This window comes from Pygocentrus nattereri, chromosome 2, assembly GCF_015220715.1.
Source record: "Pygocentrus nattereri isolate fPygNat1 chromosome 2, fPygNat1.pri, whole genome shotgun sequence".
Taxonomy (NCBI): domain Eukaryota; kingdom Metazoa; phylum Chordata; class Actinopteri; order Characiformes; family Serrasalmidae; genus Pygocentrus; species Pygocentrus nattereri.
The window spans coordinates 21,472,200-21,498,336 of NC_051212.1; the positions used below are offsets into that span (position 1 = coordinate 21,472,200).

A 26,137-nucleotide genomic window follows, 5' to 3' on the forward strand; every position below is an offset into this window, starting at 1 on the left:
ATTTATTATTATATTATATTTACCATATTGGAGTTAAATAAATTCATGTGCGTGTGTTCGTGTATATGACTGTCAGTGTGTTCGTGCCTGTTTGTGCCACTGTTTGTGTTCTCCTGGTGCAAATGTGTTTATTGTAAAATTAGCATGTAGAGGGGATGTAGACCCACCCAGAATGCCTGTTACTTTACAAAGTATTTGGTCTGTAAAGACAGAACACAGGCTGCTTGACTTGCTGTTTGAAGGCTTCTCCTCTGATAGATCTTTAAACTAGTGGCTCAAAAGTGTAACACACTGCCTACTTTTCATTTCTGCTGGTACCTCCATCACTGCAGACTAAACATGCTGGTAGTGCCTTATTGATACATAATCATCAGATTCCTATTAGATGATTTTCTATTGGTTGGTCTAATTTGATGTCACTGTAGGACTATGCCTCAAAATAAATTCTGTGCTGTGTCACCAGGGATACAAAACTGTACATTTTGATTTTATCCCTATGTAAATTAACTGACACAATAATATTATAATCGTGTTTATACCCAGTGTTTGGCAAGGAATATTGATTGGACACCCCTGGTGTAGAAACTATGAAAATTAAATATTTTAATTCTCCATCACTATCCCATTGAGATGCAGTATAAGATGCTCATTAAAATGGCAGTCGAATATGCCCCTGTTTGTCCTTAGACAGATAATGAGAGCTATAGTTGTAGTTAAATAGTTAATGCAAGTTAACATTAACCTTGATGTTGAGTTAATGCAAATTACTTACACTGACACACTTATAATAGAGCTGGTCATCTAACACTTAACATTTAAAGAAAGAACACTCTCCTAACAGCCAATTCTATAATCCTGTATTTTTACTGCCAGTTAATGTGGTGAACTGAAAATCATTTTCACAACAAATGGGAAGAATACATTTAAAAACATTCTCCTGTGGGCTTTTCTCTGTTTATGAAGTATCCTGCAATACAAAGATCGAGGTTGAGGATAGGGCAGTGCTCAGAATTCTGTGAAGGTCTCTGTGTCTGAAGGACCCTCGGTGTAATTTTGAAATAGGGCAGTACTTCAGATGTATGTATGTGGCCTACAAATGTACATAGTCCTATGATCATGTACTGAATGTTTCTGTGTGAACAGTAAGCTTCTCAGCCCAGATCAACACGCTAAAACCTATGGCCCCATATAGTGCATATACAGAACAATCTCAGAAAGCCTTGATCCACCAAACAGATTGGATGATATCATGTAATCCATGGCCTGTATAAACTGTATACGTATCAGAAATGGCGTAAGATCAGAGTATGGATAGTTAAATTATCCATTAGGTAATGCAAAGCGTCATGAAGACTGAAACTCATTTGGATCACTAATTAGTAACAGAGCATAGTGGCATGGCGCCATGTGTTTGAACTCATTTCCTAGCCCACATTCAGCCCTGTAATGAAAACATGTAGCTTATGTGACTCCTGACATGCTTGGCTTTTCTTGGCTCATCTGTTTATTTCCTTTTGAAATTATGTCACCGTTGTGTTGTATTTGAAACTCATAGATGCAGAGCCTCCATGGATTCAGTGCCCAGGAAATGTTATTGTAGACACCGATGAGCATCAGGGGTCATCTAACGTCACCCTCAGTGCACCAGTGGTGGGAGATAATTCAGGAGATCAGGTTAATTTTTCTTCCTTCCTGATCTGTTGTCCTCTTTTCCTCTTCTTCTTTTCTTTTTAATTCACTTTTTTGTTAAGAGTTCCTTAGAAATAACGACAACAAAACAATCCCAATATGTTCCCATTTGTTTCTCCTCTAGTACCATCTCATAGATTTACCATTTTCTGTCCTCTGCCAGTATTAGGCATTCTGTTATGTTGCTAAACGCTTCACTGGTGGCCCTGGGTAGAGGTGTAGGGGTCTGAAGGAACCAGTTAGTGATGAATGTACTGCCAACATTCTTTATAGTAAAAATTAACATGGAAACACAGCAATACTAATAATACTAATGATTTTTTTTGCAAATGTGTAAACTGTTACCTGGACTATGGTGTGACTCAGTGTTGAATTGCTTTAATAAATAAGGAGTCATCGATTCAGATGTCTTTACGGTCCACAGAATTAACATGGTACATCAGAAAAGGTTTGGCACCAAAACATTTGTCTCTACAGTAGCAGTGCCCACTTTTGGACATGGAGGGCTATAGTTATGCATACCTTGACAGTTTCACTCAGTCCAGCTTTTCTGGGCCTCATTTTATATATATATAAACCTAAAAGACTAAAACCTAAAAAAAATATCTGAAACCATCTGTAGCCTTTGTGGACCTTAACCAAGCCCAACAAATATTTGAGAAATGTTGTCCAATTCAGATCCAACACCAATCTGAATAGCTGTCCCATCAGTTTGGAAAAAACTGTTTTATAGTCTTAAATGTAGAAAATCTAGTAACTGACTGTCTAGTTGAAGTCAATGTGTTGAGCATGGAATTCACTGAGTGGTGTTGGACAGTGGTTTGCAATATCAAATAAATCAACTATGGTTAAATGACACTGAGTGTTCTGTTCACTTTTCAGGTTATTGTCCATGTGACACCCATCCTGAACCCAGCCCAGCCGTTCCCCATTGGCACAGAGCTCATCACCTACACGGCTACAGACCATGCTGGGAACAAAGCCAACTGCTCCTTCACTGTCACAGTCATCGGTGAGTCCCTGTTCATTTTAAATTCATATTGTCTGTCATAAACTTTGATAATTATAAAAATTGCGTATTAGTTACAGCCATTTCTGTATAGCCCATAGTATATACTGAATAATCCTTTCGGGTTCACACTTCTTCTCACTGAAATCCACCACCTTCTATTTTAGGCTCCAGTACAGAATATACGCATTGTATACTGAGACTAAGTTCTCTCATTTAGGCTGAGATCTAACAATGTTTCTTTTTCCTTAGATATGGAGCCTCCTTTGATTGACAGGTGCCGGTCTCCGCCCACTGTCGAGGCCACAGACACAGAGACGCCGGTCTATTGGGAAGAGCCACAGTTCTCAGACAATTCAGGTACACACCCTTAAGGGGAAAGGGGGAAAGAGAGAGATGGAAATGAAGACAGAGAGACAAAGATGCGGAGTTAGTGAATAAGGGCACATTTTTCCCCCAAGTTAGCGTTCAGAGTGTCCAGGAAAAATGTAGAGCATAGTGGAAAAGGCCTGGATTCTGACTGTGGAGGCGTGAGAACCGAATCTATGGTGATCATGTGGCAAAATCATCATGGAGGCAGCATGAAAAGCACCTTTTCAAGTGTGCTAGATGCATCACTGCAATCATTGTCTGGCCGTGTACTGTGCCCTCCGAGAGAGGAAGCTCTCAGAGGACTCAGAGGCGTTTTAGTACGGAGCCCCGGAGGGGATGGAGGAAAAATAATAATAATTCGAGCGAACGTTTTGCAGTTCGTACGCATGTTTTATTGTATTCGTTTCTTAAATCTTTCCTTTGTTTTCTTTTAATTGTGCGCACGTTTTCTTTACTTTTTTGAATTCGTGATTTTCTAATTCGTTCTCTCGTTTTCTTTCTAGTGGTCATGTTTTATTTGCACGTTGTTTGTATTTTGATACCAGCTCCCTGAGGCTGTCCGGCGGGTTCTGGTGTGTTAGATTGATGAGATCATGAACAGAGACGCTCATCAGGTCTGGTTTTGATTCTGGGGGTTATGAGGAAACTGCAGCTCCCCTTAACAGCGAATGTTCCCGGCCAAATGGCGGTGTTAGAGACTATCATACAATTACAGGAGTAAATGATCAGCGTTTCAACAGCCTCACATTAATAAATCAACATCTAACCCATAGATCTGTTAAACTCTCTTGCCTTTAGATCCCGTCTCACATGAACGTTTCCGTGTGTGTTTAATTTGAGTTTTTTTAAACGTTGACGCTGATAATTTCTTCCTGTAATTGTGTGATGATCTCTAACACCGCAGCTCGACGCTGGAGCAGAAACAGCGCAAAGCGTCTCTGTTACATATGATCATTACAAAGTGTAGTTCAGTGAAGATTGTGGTTGTAGTTCAGTGAAGATTGTGATTGTAGTTTAGTGAAGATTGTGGTTGTAGTATAGTGAATATTGTGGTTGTAGTTTAGTGAAGATTGTGATTGTAGTTTAGTGAAGATTGTGGTTGTAGTTTAGTGAAGATTGTGATTGTAGTTCAGTGAAGATTGTGATTGTAGTTCAGTGAAGATTGTGGCTGTAGTTCAGTGAAGATTGTGGTTGTAGTTTAGTGAAGATTGTGATTGTAGTTCAGTGAAGATTGTGGCTGTAGTTTAGTGAAGATTGTAGTTTAGTGAAGATTGTGGCTGTAGTTTAGTGAATATTGTGGTTGTAGTTTATTGAAGATTGTGGTTGTAGTATAGTGAAGATTGTGGTTGTAGTTTAGTGAAGATTGTGGTTGTAGTTTAGTGAAGATTGTGATTGTAGTTTAGTGAAGATTGTGGTTGTAGTATAGTGAAGATTGTGGTTGTAGTTTAGTGAAGATTGTGATTGTAGTTCAGTGAAGATTGTGATTGTAGTTCAGTGAAGATTGTGGCTGTAGTTTAGTGAAGATTATGGTTGTAGTTTAGTGAAGATTGTGATTGTAGTTTAGTGAATATTGTGGTTGTAGTTTAGTGAAGATTGTGATTGTAGTTTAGTGAAGATTGTGATTGTAGTTTAGTGAAGATTGTGATTGTAGTTTAGTGAATATTGTGGTTGTAGTTTATTGAAGATTGCGGTTGTAGTTTAGTGAAGATTGTGGCTGTAGTTTAGTGAAGATTGTGATTGTAGTTTAGTGAAGATTGTGGTTGTAGTTTATTGAAGATTGTGGTTGTAGTTTAGTGAAGATTGTGGCTGTAGTATAGTGAAGATTGTGATTGTAGTTTAGTGAAGATTGTGGCTGTAGTTTAGTGAAGATTGTGATTGTAGTTTAGTGAAGATTGTGATTGTAGTTTAGTGAAGATTGTGGTTGTAGTTCAGTGAAGATTGTGGTTGTAGTTTAGTGAAGATTGTGGTTGTAGTTTAGTGAAGATTGTGATTGTAGTTTAGTGAAGATTGTGGTTGTAGTTTAGTGAAGATTGTGATTGTAGTTTAGTGAAGATTGTGATTGTAGTTTAGTGAAGATTGTGGTTGTAGTTTAGTGAAGATTGTGATTGTAGTTTAGTGAATATTGTGGTTGTAGTTTATTGAAGATTGTGGCTGTAGTTTAGTGAAGATTGTGATTGTAGTTTAGTGAAGATTGTGGTTGTAGTTTATTGAAGATTGCAGTTGTAGTTTAGTGAAGATTGTGGCTGTAGTTTAGTGAAGATTGTGATTGTAGTTTAGTGAAGATTGTGGTTGTAGTTTAGTGAAGATTGTGGCTGTAGTTTAGTGAAGATTGTAGTTTAGTGAAGATTGTGGCTGTAGTTTATTGAATATTGTGGTTGTAGTTTATTGAAGATTGTGGTTGTAGTTTATTGAAGATTGCAGTTGTAGTTTAGTGAAGATTGTGGCTGTAGTTTAGTGAAGATTGTGATTGTAGTTTAGTGAAGATTGTGGTTGTAGTTTAGTGAAGATTGTGGTTGTAGTTTATTGAAGATTGTGGTTGTAGTTTAGTGAAGATTGTGGCTGTAGTTTAGTGAAGATTGTAGTTTAGTGAAGATTGTGGCTGTAGTTTAGTGAATATTGTGGTTGTAGTTTATTGAAGATTGTGGTTGTAGTTTAGTGAAGATTGTGGCTGTAGTTTAGTGAAGATTGTGATTGTAGTTTAGTGAAGATTGTGATTGTAGTTCAGTGAAGATTGTGATTGTAGTTCAGTGAAGATTGTGATTGTAGTTTAGTGAAGATTGTGATTGTAGTTCAGTGAAGATTGTGATTGTAGTTTAGTGAAGATTGTGATTGTAGTTTAGTGAAGATTGTGGTTGTAGTTTAGTGAAGATTGTGATTGTAGTTCAGTGAAGATTGTGATTGTAGTTTAGTGAAGATTGTGATTGTAGTTCAGTGAAGATTGTGATTGTAGTTTAGTGAAGATTGTGGTTGTAGTTTAGTGAAGATTGTGGTTGTAGTTTAGTGAAGATTGTGATTGTAGTTTAGTGAAGATTGTGATTGTAGTTTAGTGAAGAATGTGATTGTAGTTTAGTGAAGATTGTGGCTGTAGTTTAGTGAACACTGTGATTGTAGTTTAGTGAATATTGTGGTTGTAGTTTATTGAAGATTGTGGTTGTAGTTTAGTGAAGATTGTGGCTGTAGTTTAGTGAAGATTGTGATTGTAGTTTAGTGAAGATTGTGATTGTAGTTTAGTGAAGATTGTGGCTGTAGTTTAGTGAAGATTATGGTTGTAGTTTAGTGAAGATTGTGATTGTAGTTTAGTGTATATTGTGGTTGTAGTTTAGTGAAGATTGTGATTGTAGTTTAGTGAAGATTGTGATTGTAGTTTAGTGAAGATTGTGATTGTAGTTTAGTGAATATTGTGGTTGTAGTTTATTGAAGATTGCGGTTGTAGTTTAGTGAAGATTGTGGCTGTAGTTTAGTGAAGATTGTGATTGTAGTTTAGTGAAGATTGTGGTTGTAGTTTAGTGAAGATTGTGGCTGTAGTTTAGTGAAGATTGTGATTGTAGTTTATTGAAGATTGTGGTTGTAGTTTAGTGAAGATTGTGGCTGTAGTTTAGTGAAGATTGTGATTGTAGTTTAGTGAAGATTGTGGCTGTAGTTTACTGAAGATTGTGATTGTAGTTTAGTGAAGATTGTGGCTGTAGTTTAGTGAAGATTGTGGTTGTAGTTTAGTGAAGATTGTGATTGTAGTTTGGTGAAGATTGTGATTGTAGTTCGGTGAAGATTGTGATTGCAGTTCAGTGAAGATTGTGATTGTAGTTTAGTGAAGATTGTGATTGTAGTTTAGTGAATATTGTGGTTGTAGTTTATTGAAGATTGCGGTTGTAGTTTAGTGAAGATTGTGGCTGTAGTTTAGTGAAGATTGTGATTGTAGTTTAGTGAAGATTGTGGTTGTAGTTTAGTGAAGATTGTGGCTGTAGTTTAGTGAAGATTGTGATTGTAGTTTATTGAAGATTGTGGTTGTAGTTTAGTGAGGATTGTGGCTGTAGTTTAGTGAAGATTGTGATTGTAGTTTAGTGAAGATTGTGGCTGTAGTTTACTGAAGATTGTGATTGTAGTTTAGTGAAGATTGTGGCTGTAGTTTAGTGAAGATTGTGGTTGTAGTTTAGTGAAGATTGTGATTGTAGTTTGGTGAAGATTGTGATTGTAGTTCGGTGAAGATTGTGATTGCAGTTCAGTGAAGATTGTGATTGTAGTTTATTGAAGATTGTGGTTGTAGTTTAGTGAAGATTGGGAGCTGTTAGTTACTCCTGCACCAGACAAATAACACAACCTGTGGCTGCTGCATTGGTTTTGTGCATGAATAAAAAAACAAACAACGTGCGTTCCTTTAAAAATGAAACATGACAACTATTACAAGAAAACAAGAAAAATAATTAGAAATCTGTGATCATGAATAAACACAAACGTACCCACGAAGTAAAGAAAACGTGTGCATGTTTAAAAGAAAACGAGAGAACGCTTTAAGACATCATGACCACGAATAAAAGAAAACGTGCCTACGAACTGCAAAACGTTCGCTCGAAATATTCTTTTTTTACATCTCCGTCGCCTCTGGGTCTCCGTATTTATGAGACTCAATAAAAGTTTGCCTGTATAGAGCACATATTAGAAATTTTTGTAAGGACGTGTTTATGTGCGGAATAAAAAGAACATGATCACCGTAGTACATATTTGTGCTGAGGTTGTGTAGGTGAATGGCACAGCATATATTACATGGGAGGTCTGAGCCCCTAATTAAGATGTTTAGTCCCCTACCAACACTAAAATGTATCAGAAAGATGCCAGACACCCGTACAGTAAAATGTCCTGACTGTGGAGCTCTAAATGCAGTGGAGTTTTCACTTGAAATATGGTAATGACACACAAGGATCCCAGCACACACACACACACACATGCATATACACACACACACACAAGTTTCACCGAAATGGTCTATTGTGGCTACTCTGAGGCGCCCAGCCGACGTCACATCAACGTTGAGCTGACGTCAGCTTGTGGAGGTTTTCCGAGCACACACCCTGACGCTGGACTAAATTTAGTTGAGACGGGGAGGGAGCTGCTCTCTCCAGCAGCCGCTGCAGCCAGACGTTTGTCAGACAGTTTGGAATGGATCTGGAACTTCTCTGTGCACTGTGGAAAAGATTGCTTTTGTGTGTGTGTGAGTGTGTGTGTGTGTGTGTGTGTGTGTGTGTGTGTGTGTGTGTGTGTGTGTGTGTGTGTGTGTGTGTGTGTGTGTGTGTGTGTGCGTGCGTACATGTGGGTCTATATACATGTGCGTGTTTGTGTGTGTGTGTGTGGTTGTCCATGTATGTGTGTGTGTGTGTGTGTGTGTGGGTGTGTGTGTGTGTGTGTGTGTGTGTGTGTGTGTGTTAGTGTCTACACCACTTTAAATTACTCCTTGTAGCGGCCCACTGTGCAGTACCTCATTGCCATATTATTAACCACCCCAGCACTAGCAGTGTCTCTGCTTTGGCACTGTAACCTGTCATTCTCCAGAGAACACACAGGCTACATTCATGTGTCAGCCGGTCTCATTTATTAAAGTTTCAGGGTTAACCACTTTAACCCACATGGCTATAAATGGGAGGTCTCTTGTTGTGCAATATGCTAGGTCTTTTGTCTGGAACAGTGTTTCATTCTAATCTATCTGAATTGTGTGAATCATTTCTTGTTACTTCATTTGAAATGCTCCTAAAACCCATACCATGATCATACCATATCATTCACACTCTGAAATAGCTCTGTTCATATGCTACATGACCACTGACCAGGCCCTCACTGTAGCCTGTTGCTATTGTCTGAAGCAAGTCATTTCAAAGGGTGTCATCCACAAAAATGTGGATAACTCCCTTTGAAAATCAAATACTGCTCAAATTTGTAGGACTTTTTCATAGCAGTATAACAACCACAAATATATTTATTTATAAATAACTAGAAATCATTTAGTCATTATGCAATTCACTTCTGTTTATACGAGTCACTCTTTGAGCCTCTCCAGGGCTGAGTTGGCAGTGTTGTATTTTTTCCTAGTATTTTAGTTTTTCAGTGCAAGCAATTAAATTTTTTGTTTTTTAAGTGTCATACATGACCTGTGTAAATGTGTAGTGTTCATATTGTTGCAGGAGCCCACTTGAACATCTCCAGCACACACTCCTCTGGTGATGCATTTCCAGTTGGAGAGACAACCGTGTTCTACACAGCCACCGACTCTTCAGGAAACAACCGTACCTGTGAGCTCATTGTTACAGTGCAAGGTAAATGGGTAAAGCCAGACATGTCACAGTGAAACATGTGTGTTTCTCAGGGCATTTGTGAACAGATGTAGTGGTGAACCAGTATGAAAGAAACAATGAGAATTTCAATTAAGCTACCTCAGATCAAATCAAGTCTAACTTAGTTTGTGTTTTGATTTTTGTTACACTGGTCTAGACAGATTCAGGAGTTTTCTGATTCGTGGTCTAGCTTGGTTTTCTCTAAAGCCGTGATTGAGCAAAAGCACAATACATACATGCTGATTTACCTTTTAATACAGCTGTTGTGAAGCTCTTGCTATTGTGTTGTGTCTCTCAGGTTCTGAGTGTGAGCAGCCGTATGTGCCGGTGAATGCTGATTTCTCCTGCGTGAAGGAGGAGAGGGGTGTAAACTGCACCCTGATTTGCAGAGAGGACTACAGCCTTACCCTGAATGCAGTGCACAGCTACTTTTGCCCCAATAACGGCCGCTGGGAGCCACCACGCTCACCAGAAAGACCAGACTGCTCCTGTTAGTGTTGTCACTCTGATACCTGCCTTATATTTATTTATTTACATTTATAGTTATTTGTAATATTTATCTTTTTGCTTTTCTGAAGCATTACTGAGGACATTTTCAAGCCAGCTAACATATATGTTGTATTTCTAGTGAACAGAGTTGCCAACAATGGCTTCAAGCCATTTGAAATGCTATTCAAAGCATCCCGCTGTGATGACCCAGACCTGCTGAAGTCCTTCACTGGCGATTTCACCACAATTCTTGGAGGCTTAGTGAGGACACACACACACACACACACACACACACACACACACACACCAAACGTAATAGCAATCTGACTTGCTGCGGACCCTCATCATCTTTTGTTTTTCTGTAACATCCACAAACCTAAAGGTTCCCAATATCTGCAGTGGAGATGATATCAACTGTAAACTGGAAGTGATGTCACAGGGACAGTGTCTGGAATACAACTATGACTATCCCAATGGATTCGCCATTGGTAAGAATGCATTGTCATCCAAAGACTCTTTTGCTTTTTTTGAGTTGTGCGAAATGTTGATAATACGCAGTAAAAATGTAAGTGTACATTTACAGTAATTAGACTGTATTATTAAATTACAATACTTTACTGTATTTGTAAAAACAGGTGCTGAATTTGTACAGTTTTTTCCTGTACCCTGTATATCTAATGCACAGCTCAGGTGTGCTGTAATATGTACTCATGAACATGAGCTACATTATTTAGTACAAATGTAATGATACATACAAAGACTCCACATTTATGTAGCTAGCTTCTGGTAGCAAATGCTTAAGCTTCCATGTACACTGTTACATAGTTAAAGAATGATCATGTGTTCGTTAGTCTTATCATAAAGTCACCTTACAGTTGTTACATACGTACATGTAAAGTAGGAATGTTAAAACAAAACCTGTATGAAATGAACTGTAGATGAAAAAGCAAATCAACAAAAGTTAAAAAACTACAAACAATGCTGGAAAGCTATTCAGAGATGGTTGCTCCAGCTTGCATATGGCTCCACATGTTTCAATTAAAAAAGGGAAAAAAGAAAGTTCATCTTCTTATTGTTCTCTGATGTTCCCCTCACCATTACACCACACCTCCTTCTCCAGGTCCGGGTGGATGGGGCAGTAACTGGGCCTCTCAAAATGGTCAGGATTATGCTTACTTTGATGGTGGATTTTCTCCAGATCGTCAGCACACCCCTCTACAACAGGATGATGCTTTCCAGCACTCAAGATCCAAACGGCATCGCAAAATTTCTCGGCCTACTCGCGACCAGAAGATCCAGATATACTTTAACATCACAGGTAGAAGACGTCATCTTTGTCTGCATTTAGTATTTTAAGGCTTCTTCTACAGCAGAGGTCATCAGTTGGAGGGCTGGTGTTCAACACAATTTGGTGATTTCCCTGGTCAAACATACCTTTAGCTCAACATTTAGATGCTATGTGTAGTTGGTGTAATCCAGCTGGACTCCAGGACCAGAAATGATAACTCTTACATACTTACGTACTTACCACATACAGACACCATGCTAGTCATAGGAATATGAGAATTTGCTATACCAATGACTGTTACCTGGTTTTGTTTTGTTTTCATTAGTGTTCATTTGAAAGAATAATTCCCCATTTGAAAGTTCTCTATGCCTTACAAAGTCAGTCGTCATCAAACAAATTAGAACAAAAAGTGGCCAGTCTCTCCCAACACTTCTCCTTTCTCCCAGCAAGCATCCCACTGCCTCTGTCGAGGAATGACTCAGTGGAAGTAGCCAATCAGAAACGGCTCCTACGTACCCTGGAGCAGCTGACCAATCGGCTGAAGCGGACACTGAGCAAGCAGCATCTGAGCACCTTCCATGTGTCTTCGGAAATGATTGTGGCCGACCCCAAATCACTGGAGAGCAAGAGGGCCACGCTGTACTGCCGCCCAGGCTCTGTGCTCAAAGGCCGCATGTGTGGTGAGTTCACTTCTGAAGAGTGTCTCCCGTACTGCACCTGATACAGCTGGAATAGAGCACTAATTGTGCTACAAGTAACACGTAAATATAAATCTAAACAAATAAGAATATATTCTTTACCAAACACCAACAAAGTAATGTCAGTAAAGTAGTGGGACAAAAACTGTTAGTGTGTCACGATTGGCCCCTCCCAGTCTTCCATGTGTGATTGTTTACATGTCCATGTGCTTCCTTGTTTGGTTTCCTCCCAGTTCTGCCCCCTTGCTTCTTGACACTGCTCTTGATTGTTCCCACCTGTGTCTTGTGAAACCTCGTTATCCCTGTTTGTATTTGAGCCCTGTGTTTTCCCTACTCTAGTGCTGGTCTTTGTTTGATATGTTTGATTTGTTTGATGTTTGAGGTGTGTATTGTTTGGAATTCTGTGTTTGTTTCGTTATGTCCGTCCCTCCTGCTCTCCGTGTTGGCTCTCTGACCATGGACCGTCTCTACCCTGATTATGGATTTGCCCTCAATAAATCTCGCTTTTCTCCACATATGCGACCATCTCATCATCTCTCCCCCTCGTTACATAGTGCTGTTTAAAAATGTTGGTCTTTATTACTCTTCTAAATAAACTTTTAAATCTATGGATAATCATGGCAGACACAACAACTTACAAAAATAATACAATTAAGGTTATAGAAATCAAGGATCCAGTTAACTGACATAAATTAGAAGTCCATTTTGAAATGAACAATTATGACAATAAAATATGACTTAACAGTTGATTAATATGACACATAATGCCAACCATTTGAACAGTGACCCCTGTTTCTGGCAGTGGTTTAACTTGGTGGTGTCTTTGGCCTATTGGCACTAGGATAGGGATACATTTTTCCAGTAGACAGTAAAGTACTCTGGATAAGAGTGTCTCCTAACAGCTGTAACTGATAATGGAAATATTGTCCTGTCTGTCCTGTAGTGCAGTGTCCAGTGGGAACGTATTTCTCAGTGGAGTATGCTGAGTGTGAGAGCTGTTGGAGAGGCTCCTATCAGGACGAAGAGGGTCAGACGGAGTGTAAGCCATGTCCAGATGGATATTCCACCCCTTACCTCCACTCCCGCAGTGTGGCTGAGTGCAAAGGTTAGTGTTTCAGCAAGCCAGCATTCAGCTGCTCACCCATGCTATTCTGTTTGTAAATGAGCACATAAACATCTGAACCTCTCAGCCTGCTATCAGATCCTTGTCAACCCTAATCAATCCACCCATCCAGCCAGCTATTTTTTCCCAAGATTAATGTTTATTTATTAATCTTAGCTTAGTAAGGACTATGAATTACTGGATAACTCTTAGAAACTAGTATAAAATGACAGTTGTGAAACTGCTATGTAAGTTTAAGTGGTTGGATAATTCATTGTATCTGTCTGAATAGTGTCTGTGTGTTTTTGTGTGTGTATATGTATGTGCATTTCTAGCACAGTGTAAGCCTGGCAGCTCGTCACTGAGTGGGTTGGAGACATGTGAGTCCTGTCCACTGGGGGAGTATCAGCCTGGCTATGGCTCACGGTCCTGCCTGCACTGCCCCCCCAACACCTCCACTGTCAACCGAGGAGCTGTGGACTCCACTGAGTGCGGAGGTGAGCTTCACACCTGCCGAAGATCATTATCCAAAGCAGTACTCCAAGTGTACAGACCATATAATATGGGTCTGTAAAGGGGAAGAGAGCTTGAAGAACCTCTAAGGGGCTTCTACTAGGGAAGTGGTTCCCAACCCTAGTCCTGGTGTAGCTCTGCTATGTGCATTTAGTGTTTCCTTGGTCTATCATGCCAGATCTAATTTTAGGTAGATGTAATAGAGCTGGAGTCCTCAAGGGGAGTCACATTTTTCATGCCAAGAACCACATGTACAGTTAATGTTTGTTCTGAAGCCCACCAAAATTGTGTCGTATTATGAGACATAAAATCATCATAAATGTCCTCACGTCTCTGAGCTTTCAGTCCAGTTCTTTTAATCAAGAAATACAATAGTACAAAAGAATGAAACATGCACAAGCCTAAACTATTACATACTTAGCAAGACTATGTAAAAGTATTGCTAATACCAACATAAAAATTTCATATTTCCCAGTCTGATCTAAAATGTCATTAAGTTAGCTCTGTTCCTTTCGAAACCAATAAATAAATAAATAAATAAATAAATAGAAATGCGACCCACTCAATCCCACACTGTGGCCCACAGTTTGAAAACCATTGTGCAGGGCAGACACTCCAGTACCCAGGACCAGGACTGGGAACCACTGCACTGCAATGCCTAATCTCTTTTGAAGGACAGAGGGAAATGCATAGAACTCAAGAGGGGTAGGAAGGAAACAGGATAGTGGTGAGGTGTGAAAACAGGAAACACAAGGATAGAGATGGAAATTTATAGGAAGCTCTGTTAAATTTGTATGAATTTTTAGGAACTTCTTCTGACTTCTTAGATCAGTGAAGTAAAGCAGTGCAACACAATCCAACACATTCCTGTTCACTAATCTTACTTTATCTCTCTCTTCCTCCATGTATCTGAATCATCTTTCTTTGCCTGTCCTCCTGTATCCATCTCTTCTTTCTGTCTACCCTTTCTGACTCTGCTTTCTGGCTTGTGCTTGTCTCTCTCTCTTGCTCTCTCTCTCTCTTTCTCTCTCTCTCTCTCTCTCTCTTTCACTCCTTCCTATCACTAGTACCATGCTCTGCAGGTCACTTCTCTCGTGCTGGACTGGTCCCATGTTATCCCTGTCCCAGAGACTACTACCAACCTGAAGAGGGTCGCTCCTATTGCCTCTCATGCCCCTTCTATGGCACCACCACTGTCACTGGAGCGAAGAGCATCCAACAGTGCTCCAGTATGTCTGACCAGCTTCTTTGTACTTAACCAGAGTATTAGGCTTGTGTGCTTTCTGTCAAAGGTTTGGACACAGCTAAAGATTTTCTTTTTTATGTCTTAGAATACTGATATATAAACCAAAACTATGAGATAACAAATGGTTAATTCATGAATAGCACATAGCATATAATTAATAACACTAATAGCATTATAAGGTGACCAAAAGGTATTAAGGACAAAAATTATTTTCTTCTGTTTTAGGTAATTAGTAGCCCATGTTTGCCTTGATGCAGCTCTTGGCATTTTACATGCTCTTGGCATTCTCCCAGTTAGCTTCATGAGGAGAGGAGTTGTAACAGGCTTAAAGAAGTTTCTCATATGCTGAGACCACTACTAAACTACTGAAGAATACTTATTTGGAGGATATATTTAAATAATGGCCTTAGAATGAGAGCACGCTGTTTTCATTATAAAGGACACCCTCTGGCAGGCTTTTCTGGATGCAGGATAGAGTTGCACCCAATGGAGAGAATTTAGTGCATTTTTCAAAGTAATTGCCAAGTGATCCACAATGATGTCTAGTCGAGTAGAAGAGGGTTTGGATTTATTGGACATAAATTGGATATTCTGAAGGTGTAGCGGTATAACAAATGCCTCAGCCTTTCCTTTTGCTGATCAGAGGTTTATCATTCATCCAGACATGGCACACAGTTGGAAGGTCCAGTAGCATTACTCAAAATTATCTCTGCCAAAGCACCAAATTCCCGAAGCCTATTCAAGAGAAAGGCTGATAAAGGGACACTTTCTCCCCTAAAATGGACCCCTAATGTTGAATTGGAGCAGGGCGTGCATGCCGTGCATGATAATGCTGATAAAAACATAACAGGAGAAGATTCTCTTTACATGCAGGGAAAATGTGCTGTAGGCCGGAAAAGATGATGAGGATGATGAATGCCTTCGGATAATCTTTTCCAGTTCTAACAGCAGAAATTTCTGCCCCTCATGCCTTTTTATGTCTCGTCCTTACTTACTGTCTGTGTCTCATTTTCTTTCTTTCATTCTTTCTTTCTTTCTATCCTTCTTTTCTTTCTTACTTGCTTGCTTGCTTTCTTTCTTGCTTTCTTTCCTAATCTCTCTCTCTCTCTCTCTCTCTCTCTCTCCTCAAGGTTTTGGCTCTAGTTTCTTGCCTAAAGAGGAAAGTGTAACCACAGCTCCAGAGGTTGTGGTGAGGAAAGACTATCAGGCTAGCAGTCAGGTGAGTGTCAATTCAGTTTTACTTTTTCTGTCTTTCTTATTTTTATTCCTTGTTTACAGTGATGCCAAACCATTAACATAATAAAATGACCAGTAAACTGATAAAGAACGATAGGTTATTAATGTCATACTCATGTACACAGACAGCTTTCATTTTCTATCTCTGTATCTTTCACCCACTTCCCCATGGACTTGTCTCTATGAATCTTTTTAATGTAGTGCAGGTGAGCCTTTCAGATCAAATAAAACTGACCAAAATGTCTTCCGTTCAAGTATGCATGCCAGGCAGGCGTGTAAATCAAGTCTATGACATGCAGCCTTTTTTTGTTGCATAGAGAAACCTCACTGCTGGGAAAGATGTAAGTATGGGCACAACAGATCAGTGTGTGCATAGTTAGATGACTATTATTATTTTATTATTATTATTAGTAGTAGTAGTAGTAGTAGTAGTAGTAATAGTGGTAGAAGTAGTAGTGGTAGTAGTATATCACACTTGGAATATAGAGTTGAATATCATCTACATAGCAGCGACATCCCAAACTTTGCCTCCTAATTATCTGTCTAAGAGTATAAATAGAAAAATGGAGTGGATGTAAAAGCTGATATTTCTTTCGAGTTTGTGTGTATAGGCTCGTAGAGGCCATGATGTGCACACTTTCAAAATCTCAACTGTGCATTGTGTTAATCTGCAGTACTATGCATCAAACAATGAGTACTGATTAGTTTTCTAAGATTAGTCTGGCAGAACATGTACAAAGTCAAAAATGTTTGCATGACCATCTTCAGAACATTGCAAAACTCTTTTCTGCATGTTCTGGTTTGTACAGTAGTGCACACTTAACATTATGTGTGAGTATGTTTGTTCCTCTGCACACGACTCCCACTCATGATCATAGATATGTAGACACAGAAGTTTAATTCGGCCTTAAAACTGAACCCTGTGGAACACCCCCTTTAACTGGGCCCCTTTCTTTAACTAATATGGATGAACTTGTCATCACAAATTGAAGAAGGCAGACAGATGTGATTTAAACCAAGTTAAAACTGTACCAAACTGTCCCAAGAGCTTTTCCATGCTGTCAAGTCAGATTTTATGGCTAAGCATTTTGGCCAAAACAAGTGAAGGTTCCCCATGGGGTGACAGAAGTATCTTTTTTAGAGATAATGCAAAAGCTCATATTATTTCCTGAGGTTGTATTTTTCTGCTCACATGACAACTTATATCAGACCAAACCATGAATCATGGAATTCCAATGTGATCCTCTTTGTAAATATTTGGAGAGTTGTGGTAGTTGTGCTGAGAATGATTCTTAAAACACTTTCAGAAGGATGTAAAAAAGGATCCAGAGAGAACAGTTCAGAGTGAGTTTAGTTTATCATGATGTGATTAAGTCCAATGTTTATTTCCATGGGTGTCCCATCAGATGACCCTGGCAGATGATCAGCATGATGTCAGACAATGTGCTCCATGTATATCCATAAAGAATTACAATTACATACAAGAATTTTAACTTCTAGGCAATAGCACAGTTCAGTCTAGAACACATTAAAGAAAACAATATCAATGGTGGTCAATGATACTTGCCAAGCTCCTCAAACACACCAGCATGGTGATTCAGAGGTCAGCACAAGGCTAACCGAATCAAGACTCCTGGTCGGGAGCCTTAAGCAGAGAAGCACTGCCTAGCAGCAGCCTGGACTCAAGCCTCAAGCATGAATAGGTCAGAGAAGCAGTTCTCTTGTAACTTGTTTTAAATCCTCCAATTTCCAGCACTTTTCTTTATCTTTATCTCCTTAAGGAGCTTTATTGCAGGGAAACAGTACCTTTAAATGGATATTGTATGTGTGATATTGGTGTGGTAAGTTTTGAGTTAAATGCTAGCCATGATTGGTGAATCTTCCTATAACGTTTTGTCTACTAATACATTTTGAATTTTATTTCTGCTTGTTCTGGCAGATGCAGGATTAGCTTTATCAGTTCACATTCTAGTCTTAATACCAGTCTTAATACCAGTCTCATGAATAGACAAATTACACCATCACCTGCTGTCATTTTTCTTTAGATGTTCCACGAGTGCTTTCTAAACCCATGTCAGAATCAGGGCACATGTGAAGAGGTGGGGGTTGGATATGTGTGCACCTGTCTGCCAGGATTCACAGGTAATATACACTAAACAACGTTTACACCTGAAACATCTGCTTCATTTGTTTATAAGCTGCACAGCACAGTCAGATGTTGTCAGATGTAAAATTTAATTTTTGAAATTGGTTAAACTTCATAGGTGTTCATGCTGTAATCCTTCTTCAGTACACAAGCAGTAATCACAAACCTGACCAGTAACCTGGCCAACAGCAGGGATCCATGTTTAGGCCCATACTTTGATTCTTTGTTCTCATAACATGATAACTTACATAATTGTTTTATGGTAGTTATTTAATAATAAGACTAAAGATTAATACCTGACTTATAGACATAGAACATAAGGTCCAATGTTCTGCACTACATTGTGCTGTAAATAGAAAGTTACATGTGCACAGGAAGTGTCTGTGTTAATGGAATGTTTTTTGTTTTGTTCTTATATCTCTGTAGCATCATACCCCTTATTCTATCTATTCCCTCCTAGGAGCAAAGTGTGAGAGTGATATTGATGAGTGTGACTCTGCTCCGTGTCAGAACGGTGGCCTGTGTAGAGATGGCATAGGAGGCTTCCAGTGTCAGTGCCAGCCAGGCTTTGTGGGTATGGAGCTCACTGCCAACACACAATTTACAGCAGCAAATATTACCCAAGTTCAACTTCTTGGCCAAAGTCATTTGCTTAACAACTCTGATTTGGCCCAGCTGTATAAAAGTATAAAAGTGAAAGTGACCGGTCCTTAGAACAGGGCCTGGCACATCGCTGTGGAGCTAAATGCTGGGTTTATTGGATCTGGGGGACACATGCTTTGTCTTACAGCTTTTTTCCATTCCTCCACTGTCCTCCTTCCTGAGACCTGGCCATGATGAAGCACGAGGCTGCACTGCTTTTGAGGAGTGTTTTTGTTCATGTCTGAATCTGGTGTGTGTGTGTGTGTGTGTGTGTGTGTGTGTGTGTGTGTGTGTGTGTGTGTGTGTGTGTGTGTGTGTGTGTGTGTGTGTGTTATCTTGGAAAGGGTTGCTGTGTGAGGCTGAGGTGAATGAATGCAGCTCCTCTCCGTGTCTGAATGACGGAGTGTGTGTGGATGAGGTGAATCAGTTCACCTGCAGCTGCACAGATGGATTCACAGGTGAGCAGCTCACTTTTGCCTTAAATTCAACCCATTATATCTCATACACAATGTTTTTCATGTAATAGGCATTTTTCATGTAAAGACAAATGCCTTTGCAATTCTTTGATCTTTAAATTTTCCAGGCATGCTGAAGAGCTTTTTTGTATTTTGCATGTTTTGGCATAGTCATCACAGAAAAACTTGAGTTTTAAGCTTCTCAAGGCTTCCCTAGAGGATTCCTTAACTTCTTAATCTCTAAGTTTTGCTTATCATTGGGTTCAGACTTCAGTTTCTGAATAATATGTCTACAGTTGAACACTATTAACTGCATAATAGGCTGCATTAATAGTTTAAGGATTTGAAATTTCCATGGTATGATTTAAGGATTTGAAGGATTTGAAATTGTTGAATCTTATGGCACATTCTAACTGTTATATTCATCTTTAATGTCTTAAGGTACAAGCCAATGCCTTCACATTATCATCAGGGTCATAGCACATTTAATTGTAAAGCTTCTGAGAACAGTAGTTTACCTATTACACTGTTTTTTCCCAGGTCCGCGATGTGAGCTGGAGATAGATGAGTGCGAGTCCAGTCCCTGCCAAAATGGAGGGGTGTGCAAGGACCTGGAGGCTGGCTACTCCTGCTCCTGCAGTCAAGGCTTCACTGGAGGCAGCTGTGAAGTTAACTTGGATGAGTGCTTCAGCACTCCCTGTCTAAATGGAGGAACATGTGTGGATGGTGTCAATGACTTCAGGTAAATGATAAAGCAGAGATGTTAAAGGAGTGATGGATGCCATAGTGTTAATGGGGATATGGATTCTGAGTAGTTATTAGGGTGTAACAATGCTGAGCCCTGCTCAGAGGCAGGAGGTGTGATTGAGCAAGTTGTTGATTCGTGTTGATCAATTGAAGACTTTATGCTCAAACAATGCAATTGCATTAGATGGCATTATAAAGAGAATGTCTATTCTCCATAATGTACGTTTGTCACAGTTATACATTGCACTACCACAGTTTCATGATGCACTATTACACTCCTAGTAGTTATGATTGCTGAAGAGTTTTGTGACCTGTTGCTAAAGTTACCAATGGCATCAGAAATCACTTACTTGCTAATGAAGACTGATGTACAGTATACAATTGCACATTAACACCATCACATGTATAACATATAATTGTTTGAAAACAGATTTAATTGCAATGCAACTACACACTTGTGCTGTGCAAAATTCCCTAATGTAAATGTAACTGTGAGACAAGACTTGACTGAGTTTCTTGATTGATCTGTTTCTTCATAAATATACACAGCTTTATCTACTTAAGTTTAATTCTTGTGCATAAGCAATCAATAAGTAAATCAACCTTTATTTTTAGTCAAAAATACATTGAAGGTGACCCTCATTTTCATTGCAGCTGAGCACTTACAATGCAAAGGGATTGAAAACAAATTAAAATAGAATTGAATCAGTTAAAACTAAAATGAACTAAACTACATGAACAAATTAATATTAAAATCAAACAAAATCAAACAAGAAAACTGGGAAAAAATAAAAGTACAATTGAAAATTCATTAAGAAGAAAAATAAATAAAACCAATGTATAGTTGTTGAGACCAGTTAATACATTTTTACATAAAAAGGCATTTTTTGTAAAAAGTAAGAGGAATGTGAAAGGTCTTAAAGTAAAATAAAAAGTAATAGAATTAAGAGGAAACAAAACCTTATAAGTTCATTTAATCTGCCCAAAAAAATCACATTCTATTCCTACTGTGGATTTAGTTCCTTTTGTTCCTAAAGATTCTGATTCTTACCATGTTCAGCAAACATGGAGAGACCAACATACAAACACCAAAATAGAGAGACAACAGCAGCATGTCCCCTAATGGGAACACAGAAACATGAAGATATGTCCCTATTTACCACATACGACTTATTAACTTAATTATTAAATCATTTTTATTCAGTAACTACTACCTATATTCTTCACACTAATATGAAGCTAATAACTATTCATTTCCATTGAGACTGAGGATGTTTGATATTGAAGTTGATTCATTTTCATCTAGTTTTTTCATGGCAGCCCCAAACATCTCTTGTTGCCAGGTGTGAGTGTGTGAAAGGGTACCAGGGGAAGCTGTGCCAGGTGGACGAGGATGAATGTCAGCCAAACCCATGTGTTAATGGTGCCACATGTGAGGATGGAGTGGGAAGCTACACCTGCCGCTGCCCTCCTGGGTTCAACGGAACCAGGTGTGAGACAGGTATAGACACAATGGCAACAGAGAAAGAGATACAGAAGAAAAAACTGACAGAAAGGTCAAGAAGCTGAAACAATGCTCTGTTCACTGTGTGCTGCACTATTTTGAGAGTCTTCCATTTTGTAGTGGTGTCCAAAAGCATAGCAGAGAATATCTAGTGCACTTTAAGTCCCACAAAGCACTGCAAACATTAGTGTATAAACAGTATAGTCTAGCAGACATTGAACATCCTTAATGCAATGGGCTGTGTACAGCAGAATGTGACCACTGTTATAGAATGATAAGCAAATCCGCATAACATCAGTTTACAAAATCATTTTCTTGGATATTTAGGTCTGTTCTATATAACAGGGTCCAGTATGATGCTCCTGATGTAACACTAGTCATTACCAACAATTTGCAGGCAAATTCCCTAAATTTCCTTTGGGATCAATAAAGTATCTATCTATCTATCTAAAAGCACAACATTCTTAGTCCAAATGCAAAGTCTGTTCAGGGGGTTTCCTGTTAAAGAACCCAGCAGTGGTGTCTCTCTTTTTTTTTTATGAAGTGGTTTCATTAAACAGCAATGAAATGTGAAACTCTCTCTCGCCGTTTCACACAATAATCACTCATATCGCTGCTGTGTTCTGAAACTGAGCCTTGAAGCTTTTGCTTTCTTCTGTTTTGTTTCTGTGGGTTTTAGAGATGTCCTCCTCCTTTGACCTGGAATTTGAGGTGTCTGGTATCCATGGCTACGTGATGATGGACGGACTCATGCCGGCGCTCACGCAGATCACATGCACATTCTGGATGAAATCATCAGACACCTTTAACTATGGAACACCCATTTCTTATGCTGTGGAGGGAGGCAGCGATAATGCTTTTCTGCTCATAGACTATAATGGGTGAGAACTGCTGTTTACCTGTTTAGATGTCCTAGAGCTCTTCTGTCCTGATGAAAGCCAAATGGAAATGTACTTGCACAGTTTTTTAAATTCATATTAATTTGCTGTTGTGCAGGACATGGAAATGATCACAAAGTAAATGTAATAGTTTTGTGATCAACACATTTCAAATATTTTTAGCTATGCAATGTTTTTATATTGTGTTAGAAAGTGAACCACATAAACAAGTCTATTTAAAAGCTTTGATGCAAGTTTAATGCAAGTGTGTCATGATTTTAGCTGCACTTATGGCTTCAGTGCAAAACTAAAGAAACAAATTTTAACATTAATATTATTTGATAGATCATTTTGATATACATATGTGCTATATTTAGATACATATATCTACCAGATATGTATGATGAGTATGTAAACCCCACCTTCCCTCACTGTATCTTTTAGCTGGGTGCTGTATGTGAATGGGAGAGAACGGATCACAGACTGTCCAGCAGTGAATGATGGCCGGTGGCACCACATCGGGGTGACTTGGAGGAGTAGAGATGGAGACTGGAGGGTTTATATAGATGGAAGCCCTTCAGATGGAGGAAAGGGCCTTTCTATTGGCAACAAAATACCAGGTAAAATGAGCACACTCAAAACCTCCCTGTGTGTGTCAAAGAATTTTATCAAAATTAATGCAAAATATGCTTAATGGGAAAAAAATGCTTGATGGAAAATAAAGGAGGTCATTTGATAACAACAGTGGCCACAGTATAGTTTGATGGTGATATAAGAATAACGATTAGCTAGCTTAAGATTATATTAGAATTCCAATTCCTTTATTTTAAATTGCATGAAAACATTACACGCATTTGCTCTATAACTGATATTTCTGTTTGTTTTTTAATGTGACAGAGTTTATATTAATTTACAGAAGCTGTGGTTTTGTGTACAAATGCAACAAAGTAGGGATAGTGAAATACAAGTAAAAACAGAAAGCAGATTTATAAATTTCCTTTGACCTGTATTTGAAGAAAAGCCATACAAAGGCAAGATATTTAATTTTAAGATATTTAATCAATATTTTATGAATTTTTGACCAATCACCGAACTCCCATGTGCATAATTTGGAGCCCTTTAGCTGTTGCAGTGGGAAACCAACTGAACCAAAAAAGATTCAATGTCACAAAAGCCCAAACTCAAACTAATTTTCCCAAAGGAATTTGCAGTATTTTATTGGTACCTGAAATATTAAGGTGGTATTGTGACATCTCTGAAGTGGATTATATTATGACTAATTGCTGTATATTATGTAGGAGGTGGTGCGCTGGTACTGGGACAGGATCAGGACCAGAGGGGTGAAGGCTTCAACCCTGTGGAGTCTTTTGTTGGCTCCCTCAGCCAACTTAATATATGGGATTATGTCCTCTCCCCACAGCAGGTACATCTGCACAAAACAGTTTCATGCTTATAACGTGGGTATTGTTTGGCCTGTACTTTACAGTGTTGTGATGTGTACTTTGTGTGTAATGGTGAAACCTTCCCTGCAAATGTGGAACAATTTATCATGAATTACACAGTTATCCAGTAGCACAACTGGCTGCGCATAATGATTCAGAAGAGTTACTGTTACTGTTCTGCACTCTTTGTTCCTAGATGAGATCCCAAAACAGAATGTATGATCTCATATGATTAATGAACGAAATCAGTGCTGTATGTCTCCTCTGAAGGTGCTTTAACTCAAAAGTGGCTGTGGACTGTCATCTTTCCCTGTTTTTAGAGTAGGTCTTCTAAACTGATTTTGTCTAAACTCCTTGCAAACACCAGTCCTTCTCCAGCAAATGGAAATATGATGTTGAATGTCAGAAAAAGAACAGGCCAAGTGTTACTGTGTGTTAATATTCTGAGGACTTCAAATGAGTATACATTAAAATAAGAATAGCACAACATGGTTGTTTTGTTGGATTAGTGTACACCAGATTTGCTGCTAAAATGTCTAGAGAGCATCAGTTTTAATGCCATACCTTTTCCTGTTGTTCCCAGATCAGGTCTCTGGCCAGCAGTTGTCCAAGTGACCTACAGAGAGGGAACGTTTTTGCTTGGCCTGACTTCTTGCTTGGGGTCACAGGCAGAGTCAAAACCAGCCCTCAGAGCGAGTTCTGTGCAGGTAAGGAAATCTGTTTTTTACATGTTTGAAAATATGTCATTTTTGGGGGGGGTTGTGTTTGTTTGGGTTATTTGGTTGATTGATCGATTAAAAGAATGATATATAGATTGATAGATAGATTGATTGATTTATAGATTGATTAACAATTTGTTCTGCACTTACACTATATTTCCAAAAAATTGTAGTCACCTGCTCATCTAATGTTTGCTAATCCATGGTTTGCACCCATCTAACCTGCCTTTGCTGCAATAACAGCCTTTACTCTCCTGGGAAAGCTTTATAATAGATTTTGGAACATTGGTGTGAAGATATGATTGCATTCTGCCACAAGAGCATTAGGAAAGTCCTGGTACTGATGTTAAGTGATTAGCTCTGGATCTCACATGTCACCGCAATTCATGCTAAAGGTATCGGATGCAGCTCCATCACTCCAGAGAATCCAGTTCCATTGCTCTACAGCCCAATGCTGGGGGACTTTGTAGCCTCTGGTTCACACTAACCTTTGGGCTTGTTGAGCTTAGGTTCGTGTGCTGCTGCTCCCATGTTTGTCTATGGAGATTATACAATGTAGATGTCAAGCGGAATCTAAGTAATGTGTTTATGTTCTCTGTTTACAAACCAAGCTCTTTACAGTGAAAGTCTTCAGGCGAAAGTTACTATTGTAATGTGTCTGACTGTTTTTTTGTGTTAGACTGCCCCCTGCTGCAAGATGCTGTCCCAAACCTGCTATCCTCCAGTTCAGCAGTGAGCCCTGGCTCTCAAGTGAAATTCTCCTGCAATCCTGGGTACTACCTGGTGGGGGAGCCAGTGCAGCGGTGCCTGAACAGAGGCACCTGGAGCCATGCACAGCCACAGTGTGAACGTGAGTGTGTAAACAAAACAAAACAGTCACAAACAAAAGGCAAATATGGACCCAGTTACACATACAGGCACTTAATACTCTACAGTAACACTATGACACATATATCAAATATCAAATAGTACATCAACATATGAAATGCATGGACACACATCCACACGCTTGGGGCAGATCCAGGGGTGGACAGATACAGAAGAAGACATTTGATTGGTCTCTTAAGTGTCCCAAACCAGTCACTCACCACGTCCTAACATCTTTAATTTTTCAAACATCATTATTCTTTGTAAATATATGCTGAACACATAAATACATTCTGAACTTGAGGCCTACAACACATTCCAAAAATGTTGGGACAGAGGCAATTTAAGACTAGAAACATTGGGAAAGGTTTGAAAAAGAATCTTAAACAGGTGAAGCAATCATGCTTGGGTATAAAAGGATCCAGGATAGGCTGATTCCTGGCTAGATTTAGACTTGCCACTTTGCCAGAAAAAGCATCAACAGTTTATAAAATTCCTTCAGGAGCATTTGCAATGAGTACAGGTATTTTACAGTCTACAATGCAAAATATTAGCAAAAAGATTCAGAGGACCTGGACCAATTTCTGTGCATAAACAGCCAGGCTGAAAACCAATACTGAATGCCTATGGCCTTCGATCATTACAAACTGACATGCTTCTGTAATGCATGTGCAATATCCATATTTATTTTATATATATATATATATATATATATATATATATATATATATATATATGAATGAATATAACCTTATGAGCTCAGGATTCCTTTGGAAAG

At 39.0% G+C, this 26,137-nt stretch overlaps 1 protein-coding gene across 3 annotated transcripts in view; it reads left to right on the forward strand.

Moving 5' to 3' along the window:
- The window catches only part of svep1 (sushi, von Willebrand factor type A, EGF and pentraxin domain containing 1), a 135,115-nt gene that overhangs the window by 75,979 nt on the left and 32,999 nt on the right, over nucleotides 1-26,137 (forward strand). For all 3 annotated transcript variants that reach the window (XM_017718757.2, XM_017718758.2, XM_037534702.1), the window contains exons 8-30: nucleotides 1,556-1,674; nucleotides 2,572-2,701; nucleotides 2,951-3,058; nucleotides 9,238-9,369; nucleotides 9,686-9,877; nucleotides 10,016-10,137; nucleotides 10,259-10,364; nucleotides 10,997-11,194; nucleotides 11,611-11,844; nucleotides 12,806-12,967; nucleotides 13,300-13,461; nucleotides 14,545-14,706; nucleotides 15,854-15,942; nucleotides 18,005-18,101; nucleotides 18,566-18,679; nucleotides 19,092-19,205; nucleotides 19,743-19,944; nucleotides 21,293-21,450; nucleotides 22,133-22,334; nucleotides 22,776-22,951; nucleotides 23,630-23,754; nucleotides 24,357-24,480; nucleotides 25,172-25,342. In XM_017718757.2, coding sequence (XP_017574246.1) covers nucleotides 1,556-1,674; nucleotides 2,572-2,701; nucleotides 2,951-3,058; nucleotides 9,238-9,369; nucleotides 9,686-9,877; nucleotides 10,016-10,137; nucleotides 10,259-10,364; nucleotides 10,997-11,194; nucleotides 11,611-11,844; nucleotides 12,806-12,967; nucleotides 13,300-13,461; nucleotides 14,545-14,706; nucleotides 15,854-15,942; nucleotides 18,005-18,101; nucleotides 18,566-18,679; nucleotides 19,092-19,205; nucleotides 19,743-19,944; nucleotides 21,293-21,450; nucleotides 22,133-22,334; nucleotides 22,776-22,951; nucleotides 23,630-23,754; nucleotides 24,357-24,480; nucleotides 25,172-25,342 — 3,399 coding nt within the window. The remainder of the gene's footprint in view (nucleotides 1-1,555; nucleotides 1,675-2,571; nucleotides 2,702-2,950; nucleotides 3,059-9,237; nucleotides 9,370-9,685; nucleotides 9,878-10,015; nucleotides 10,138-10,258; nucleotides 10,365-10,996; nucleotides 11,195-11,610; nucleotides 11,845-12,805; nucleotides 12,968-13,299; nucleotides 13,462-14,544; nucleotides 14,707-15,853; nucleotides 15,943-18,004; nucleotides 18,102-18,565; nucleotides 18,680-19,091; nucleotides 19,206-19,742; nucleotides 19,945-21,292; nucleotides 21,451-22,132; nucleotides 22,335-22,775; nucleotides 22,952-23,629; nucleotides 23,755-24,356; nucleotides 24,481-25,171; nucleotides 25,343-26,137) is intronic.